This window comes from Medicago truncatula, chromosome 3 (genome assembly GCF_003473485.1).
Source record: "Medicago truncatula cultivar Jemalong A17 chromosome 3, MtrunA17r5.0-ANR, whole genome shotgun sequence".
NCBI classification, from domain to species: Eukaryota; Viridiplantae; Streptophyta; class Magnoliopsida; order Fabales; family Fabaceae; genus Medicago; species Medicago truncatula.
Window position 1 is genome coordinate 31,447,564 of NC_053044.1, and position 8,438 is coordinate 31,456,001.

At 31.0% G+C, this 8,438-nt stretch overlaps 1 protein-coding gene across 1 annotated transcript in view; it reads left to right on the forward strand.

The window, feature by feature from the left end:
- The window catches only part of LOC11438694 (uncharacterized), a 101,746-nt gene extending 93,982 nt beyond the window's left edge, over window positions 1-7,764 (forward strand). Inside the window, exons 4-16 of the mRNA XM_039831340.1 lie at window positions 99-185; window positions 753-1,289; window positions 2,727-3,393; window positions 3,651-3,790; window positions 3,880-3,978; window positions 4,088-4,174; window positions 4,269-4,373; window positions 4,473-4,559; window positions 5,699-5,767; window positions 5,918-6,019; window positions 6,116-6,187; window positions 6,630-6,750; window positions 6,871-7,764. Coding sequence (XP_039687274.1) covers window positions 99-185; window positions 753-1,289; window positions 2,727-3,393; window positions 3,651-3,790; window positions 3,880-3,978; window positions 4,088-4,174; window positions 4,269-4,373; window positions 4,473-4,559; window positions 5,699-5,767; window positions 5,918-6,019; window positions 6,116-6,187; window positions 6,630-6,750; window positions 6,871-7,031 — 2,334 coding nt within the window. The 3' untranslated portion in view covers window positions 7,032-7,764. The remainder of the gene's footprint in view (window positions 1-98; window positions 186-752; window positions 1,290-2,726; window positions 3,394-3,650; window positions 3,791-3,879; window positions 3,979-4,087; window positions 4,175-4,268; window positions 4,374-4,472; window positions 4,560-5,698; window positions 5,768-5,917; window positions 6,020-6,115; window positions 6,188-6,629; window positions 6,751-6,870) is intronic.
- The last annotated feature ends 674 nt before the right edge of the window (window positions 7,765-8,438 follow it).

An 8,438-nucleotide genomic window follows, 5' to 3' on the forward strand; every position in this document is an offset into this window, starting at 1 on the left:
CATCTTCCATTTCTGGAGATGCTTCCAACCCACAAACACAATCAGAGCCAATCAAATGCAATATATTTTCATGGACAGATATATATTGTTGTGGTAAAAAATATGGCCACAACAAATTGAGGAGTACCACAAATACTAAAGTTCCATTGGTTTCTGAGGATCAACAACAAGAGAACGTAATAATGGTAACCATCTCACCTTCTTATGTAATGTTATTTTTATACCTTTTTTTCCTTCAAACTATTGATACATTTGATTATTAAAAAAAAAAATCACAAAATACCAAATAATGTATAGTTTTTTTTTTGTTGATGCTGGCCGGGGTTTGAACCCCAGATTATGTAATGTTATTTTTATACCTTTTTTTCCTTCAAACTATTGATACATTTGATTATTAAAAAAAAAAATCACAAAATACCAAATAATGTATAGTTTTTTTTTTGTTGATGCTGGCCGGGGTTTGAACCCCAGACTTTGCATACAATACGCATTATCCATACCAACTGAGCTAAGCTCACGAGGACAGAATAATGTATAGTTTAATAGTATAATATATCGAGTTTTTTTTTTTGTTGGTGATTAGTATAATAACAAGTTTAATAGTATTTTAAGTATTTAATAGCTTTGGTTCATCTTTAAAAATAATTAGAATATATAAAAGAAAAATGATTTGTTTGTATTTTCTTGAATTTTATACACGCAAACTAACAGATTATTTAACTTATATTTTTATTTGGATTACATAATTACAGGAATCAGATTCATACTGTCTACCCATATGGGAACGTGCTCAATGTCTTTCAATACCATCACATATCTTGTGCAATATTAAAGAGATTACACTGAATAATATTTCGAAGATGAAATCAGTATTCATCCTATCTATTGCTCCAAGAATGTTGTTGGAATCATTGACAATTAGTAAGTGTGATGAATTGAAGCATATTATAATAGACGTTGATGATCATAACAACACTGGTGCCAATAACTTGGTCTATGTCTTCCCAAAATTAAGAGATATCGATGTTGAAGATTGTGAGAAATTGGAATACATAATTGGACACTTCAATGATGATCATCAAAACCACACTCAGATTCATCTTCAACTTCCAGCATTGGAATTTCTCTATCTTGAGAATCTGCCAAGTTTAGTTGCCAATTACCCCAAACAATATCACACAACATTTCCACAATTGGAAATACTTGAAGTTGAAAAATGCCCGCAGTTTATTGGTGATTTCATAACTCATCATTCAGTAACAAGATCTGTGGACGATACAATCATCAAGGTATCCATCTTTATCTCCATATATCTTTGTTGTTTGAAAATCTAAACTTGATGATTTTAAGTCAACATATATTTTTAAATGAATAATGTTCAAATCATGCCTGCAAAATACATTAAAAAGAATTAAAATTCAAAGGATGATTAAACATGTTTGGTTTCATCATAAACTGCCTGCACGATAATTTTGTAAGAATTGAAAAATGCTGTCTTTTTATGACGGGGGCAAAAAATGAAACAATAATTTTATGTGAACTAAAAACATATTTAAATTTTTTAAGCAAGTAATTTTTTTTGGGACTGTCGAATATGAACCTCTTAAAATTGATTCAAAGGTGGTTTACCATATTTATTAAACGATGACATTTAAATTAATAAAATATGAAGAACAAAAAAATATTTTATTATAATTTAATAAAAAAAGTAGGATCCATCTTTGGATCGGATTCATATTATATGGGTCTTTATTAAATTTTAGAAAAAAATAATGGGTTCACTTTTGTGAGAACTCTTATTTAGAGAAGAGAAACTAAGTGATTTCCACTTAAGGAAAAGACCATGATCATGACAATTACCTCTTGAGCTATTATTGGTAGATCGTGTGTTGTGATTCGCCACACACTCCACATTTACTCTTCGTCAGTTAGTAGTTTGTCGAATTGAGGTCTTGATATAACACATGTTTTAATTTTAAGTAGTCATGTTTTGTTAGTCTTATACTCTTCTTCTTTGTCCATTTGACATTTCTCCAAAAACAAATCATTTTATGTTGACTCACGATCCTTTTTAACAAAAAATTATCATATGCCATTAACACGGACTTCTCTTGACAAATTACTTATTTGAACTCCAATATGACCCAAAAAATTCAAACAGAAGAAGGTGTGGGGAATAGATTGAAAGAAGTCTACTATATATGAATGATTTCTAGGTGTGAAAACTAAATATCATATTTCAGGTACTGAATAATTTACATAGAGTAAATTTTAAACTTATTATACTTTCATGAAATGACAAGGAAGAAAATAAAAGCTAACAATGGTTATCAAACTCTAATGATAACAAGGAAGAAAATAAAAGCTAACAATGAGTCGTTCAAGGTCCTTCATTTCAAACTCTAATGATAACTTATCTTTGAGTCATTGTCTCCCAGATAAATCATCTCATGTAACAACAATATCATCAACATAAACAAAAAGTATAATTAGTTTTCCTAGATTCATTACAATTATATAGTGATCAAGTTAAGAATATAACATTTTTTTTTTACTTATTCCTAAACTTCATTATATTACAATTATGTTTTTCTTGATATCAGTTGAGCATATCAATTTGGTCTCCATTATAGTGAGTTTGAATCGACACTCTAGTATATTAAATATCTCCACAACCTTTCAACTCTGTTGTATTTACATGACTTTGTTATTCTTATTTTATGCAGGAATCGGGTGGGAATGTGGAACATTTTCGCGCTTTAGAAAGTCTTAAGGAAATAAATGAACAACAAATGAACTTAGCTTTGAAAATTATTGAATTGCTTGTTCTGCCTATGATGACATGCCTTTTTATGGGTCCCAAAAATTCGTTTTCCCTCCAAAACCTTACACACTTGAAAATTATAAAATGTGAAAAATTGAAAATTGTTTTCTCCACTTCTATAATAAGGTGTCTACCACAGTTGAATTATATGAGAATTGAAGAGTGCAATGAGTTGAAGCATATTATTGAAGATGATTTGGAGAATACAACAAAGACATGCTTCCCAAAGCTAAGAATACTTTTTGTAGAAAAGTGCAACAAGTTGAAATATGTGTTTCCAATCTCCATATGTAAAGAGCTTCCTGAGCTAAATGTTCTGACCATAAGAGAAGCAGACGAGGTAGAGGAAATATTTGGAAGTGAAGGTGATGATCACAAAGTCGAGATTCCAAATCTAAAATTTGTAGTATTTGAAAATCTACGAAGCCTCTGTCATGATCAGGGAATTCAATTTGAAGCTGTAAAACATCGTCTCATACTGAATTGTCAAAAACTATCTCTGACTTCAGCATCAACAGCAGACTTCGAAAATGATATTTCTGGTTTACGTTCGGTCTGGTTTGACGAGGGTACACACTCTATCCAATATTTTTAAAACTATTAAATGTTGGCTGTAAATTGATTACATATCAAGCATTAATATTTACAGCAACAAAAACATATCAATAGGTTAAAGGATATAAATAACTGAATCTTCTAAAATGTAAGGGCACATGGAGTAACCTATCTAATAGAAAACTTTAAAAGTAGACAATATTGTATGTCTTTGAACTTAAAAATGAACATTTAGAGTTAAAAGTAGACGTTTTGATTTGCTTTGCTATAGATTATGAATTGTACGTGGATTTGAAGAATCTATTCAAGCAATTACATGATGAGTCCAAAGGCCACGATACTTGTAATGAATATCCAAGTTCAGAAATCACTGAAGTTCAAGCATCCGGAAACGAGTTTACTTCTTCACAGGTCAATACTATTCTATTTATTCAATCTAACCACATGAAAACTATCGCCAATCCAATGCATTTGAATCAAACATTTTATTTTTTGTGTAGAAAGAAATGGAACAAACACTAGAGACAGAGCATGAATTTGTTGAAAATGTCCCTCATCAAGAGATGCCATCAGTAGCAATAAAACCAACAAATTCAAAAGTAATTTGAAGGCCATGTGAAAATCACTTGGATAATCCTCTCCCAATATATACGTATACATATTCAATATTAGTCTAGTAACGAACTAATTAATATGTTCTTACTACAGGAGGAGTTGATGAATGAACAAGAAATGGAGCAAAAACGTCTACTTGGAGAAACTGATGCTACCGTCAAACCTTCTCAAGAAAATAATGTAATATAGTACCACCTCATCGTGCATATAAATCTAAAAAAGAAACGTTAAAAATATGTTGCAAGTAATTTACATTTTCATGTTATGCAATCAGTTGGAGGGTTCAACATCAGAAAAAAATGTAGCATCAACTTTGTCCACCATTTCAGAAACAACAAAGAATGAGCTACCTATACAATTAGTTGATTCAAAACAAAAGGCATTTTCCCACATTTTGCTTGTACTTTTTTTTTGACACTTTTTCAATGTAGGAATTGAATTATACCATCAACTTAAACATCCATTTAATTTTAAGCAGGGTATTGAAAAAAGTGTTGAAGATGGAATCACATCAGCTAATGCCAAGACAATAAAATCATCACCAGGCCATTTATCTACTTCAAAGGTGAGTTTATTTTACGTTACGAAGCCTTCAAATTAACATGAAAATGGGATTGAGCCAATCAAACGTTATAGAGAAAAAAATGACACAAACATCAAAAGGAAAGCAAGAATTTTCTGTAAACACTTCTGTAAAATTCAGAAGTAATTTTAAAACTTCCTTAAATATTCTTCTTATGAAATCTGTTCATTAATCTAAGGCCTTAGTTAGTAGAAAATACCAAGTGAATCGTTAGAGAAGTAAAATATAAATTAATTAGTATTGTGTTATAATACATTTTGTGAAAATGCAAGTCAACAAATTAATTTGAGAAAATTGACGGAATATCGCAATCAGAAAATATATTCAGTGATTGTTATAGAAAGGATTGTCAATCAAAATTTCCATCATATATATTTGCTTACTGAATTCTGTTGTATCATTCCCATTGACAAGTAATAGAAGAGACCCATATTCACTATTTCATAGTAGGCTTAATTACTCTTTTGGTCCCTTAACTTATTTTTTGGTTTCGTTTTGGTTCCTTAACTATTAAAAGTTTCGTTTCGGTCCCATAACTTATTTTTGGGTTTTCTTTTGGTCCCTTAACTATTAAAAGTTTCGTTTTGGTCCCTTAACTTATTTTTTGGTTTCATTTTGGTCGCTTAACTTATTTTTTGGTTTCATTTTGGTCCCTTAACTCTAATACATTCATCCTAACATAAAGGACCAAAGTGGTTGACGGAGGAAGAGTTAAGGGACCAAAACGAAACCAAAAAGTAAATTAAAGGACCAAAACGAAACTTTTAATAGTTAAGGGACCAAAACGAAACCAAAAAGTAAGTTAAGGGACCAAAACGAAACTTTTAATAGTTAAGGGACCAAAAGGAAACCGAAAAATCAGTTAAGGGACGAAAAAAGTAATTAAGCCTTCATAGTATTTCTTTAATTATGCTAAAATTCTAAGGGTCAACATCCTTACATATTGATAATGAGAGTGTTATGTTTACATCAAAGAATGACCCACATATACAATTAGTAATAGTAATGGTTGTAGTTAATAGTTTCATAGTATTGTGTTATGGTATCATGTCAAATTCACTTACTAAGTAATGGATATAAATAATAGTTTCATATAACTAAGGTGTCTGTTCTTATTACAGGAGTTCATGAATGAACAACAGTCACTTGGAGCAATTGATACTACCATCAAATCTTCCCAGGGAAATAATGTAAGATAGTACATATATAAATCTAAAAAAAGAAATAGTAAAGAAAACAAAATTTACTTCATCAACTACTTAAAAATCTGCTGCAACTATTGTTCAAAAAAAAAAAAAAATCTGCTGCAACTAATTTACATTTTCATGCTATGCAATTAGTTGGAGGGCTCTACATCAGAAAAATTAGTAGGTGAAACTTTGTCCACCATTTCAGGAACAAAAAATGAGCCTCCTATACAATTAGTTTCTCCGGAACAAAAGGTATCTCCCTAATTTTTCTTGTATTCTTTTTTACAAATTTCCAATGTAGGAATTGAATTATACTACAATCTCAAACATCCTTCTAATTTTAAGCAGGGTATCGAGAAAAGTGTTGAAGAAGGAACTACATCAACTTGTGAAAAAACAATAACATCGTCAACTCATTTAGTAAGTTCCTCACCAACTTATAGTATGTAAAAGCATCAGGCCAAAACATATCGAAGCCTAATATATTTTATTTAAATTTTGGTTTTTAAGTTTTTTCACAAGCAAAATTGAAAGTACAAAGGCATCATTATGGTTTGATAACATTTCAACTATGTTGACACCCCATCAAACCAACGATCTTCTGCAACACTCCAAAATCTTTCTTCATAAGAAATGTCAAACCTATAAAAAAATCAACTAAATCTAAAGTTAGGGAGACTGGACCTATTTTGGAAAAAGTATGCTATATATATATATAATAAAATTTGCAATGAGTTTCAACAAATTACCCCATTGCACCGAAAGCTAATGTTTTATAGCTTATCAGCACAATTGCTGCCTACTTATATTGGAGATAATAATATCATTTAATTTGTTAATTAATTTCAATTTTCACTTCTAGGAAGTTGGTGACGGAAAAATATTTGTACCCTCCTTTTCAATCGTCAATACAAAGCCTGCTTCCACCAAAGATGTCGATATTGAAGACTCTCAGGAAACTACTCATGAGTTTTTTGATTCAGGTGAAGACTGCTAGTTACTGTATTTTTTTTTTTTCCTTCAAATTTTAAGGTTTCTTAAAGTAAATGATAATGCTTTCATGAGAGTAAGCTGAATAAAATTAAATAAATGAACTCTTGTAGCAAAATTGATAGAGGAAGACCCACTTCTTGCCCTTGAGACGCTTCTTACTGGAGTGCAAAGTTTTCCCGTTAGAACTTTACTTGAAGAATTGAAGACTTTGATGGACTCATCATCAGACCTTGACCATCTTGTATCTAACCAAGAGTCCAAATCAAAATGATTTCTCTTTTTCATGGATTGAATCAGCATGAAGGACTCTTAGCTTCTGATGTGAAAGAGTTTGTTGAGAAAGTGCAGAACTTCTTCATCGATAACATTATCAAACACACCAATTTTCAACGGGTACTCAAGAAGCACAACCAACTTCTTGATTCTAAAACTGATCTCATGAACAAGCTTTGGAGTGCAAAGAGTACACAAAACGACATTGACAGTGAATCTTCAACTGCCAAATCTCAGATACATGAGCTCTCTTTACAAATTGATGAACTTAGAAAAAAGTTGGAAGATCTTGAGAAACGAAGAGATGATTTGAAGTCAGAAGTGAACACATGCGATGTTCAGAAGAGCAAGTTGAAGGCTGAATGCGCGGAGTGGGCACAACAAAGTAAAGAATTACTTTCTGCACTCGCGTCATCAGAGGTCGACCTAAGAGAAGCAGAACGTGTGAGAAAGTTGGCAAAAGAAGGCTTTGCAAATTTAAAGTCTTTGTTTCCTACATTTTAAGAAGAAACAAGATATCCCCAACACAAAAGTAGGCTAGGGAATCATGATTATAGTTTTTTTAATGTCGTTTTGTTTATAACATACGCTTAGTGCTGCACTCTTTTTTCCTTCCCCTGGTTTTATCCTACTGGGTTTTATAGGTAAGGTTTTTAATGAGGCAGTTGTATCCCAATGTTATTTCTTTGTTTATTGATAGACCTTGTCCCCCAAGTGTATTTTCTTTTTAATATTTATTTGTATAATATTATTGGAATGCTCCAGATGATAGACAGTAGAATTGGAGTGCCAAAATAGTTCTCTTTTTTACCATAAAAATGCTTTTACACTCAATTTTTTTTTAATAGCAAGATATATACCCGCGCACTGCGCGGTGGGAATGTAAAATTGAAATAACTTTTGGGTAAAATTAATTCGGAAATAGTTTTCCTAAAGTATAGAGGTAAACAACAATTTAGTAAAGAAAATAACTTGCCATCACCTAAAAACTCTATCACAAAAACGAAGCCTCAAAGCTCTTTTATGTAACATTTAGTAACTAGTCAGTACATAAAAAAACTTTCATAGAATTGATAGAATTCCCCTTCAAAAATATGTCTGGAATTCTTTCTCCAAATTAAACCTCCTGTGTTGCAGAAAATAAATAAATAAAGACATAGTTGTTGGGTTACTCAATTTATTCAAGAATGAAAACCAACACAACTTAATTTAAATTAGTGCAAGAAAATGGAAACATGGCTACCATTTGGATATGGAAAAATGAAAGAAATATGTAAACGTGGCTATCATACACCCTTAAAAAAGAGTCTACCATACTTCGAAAATGTTGAAAGATACAGTTAATATTATTTTACACATGGTTCTCTTTTACGCACACATGATTTTTGTTAGAAATCTATATACT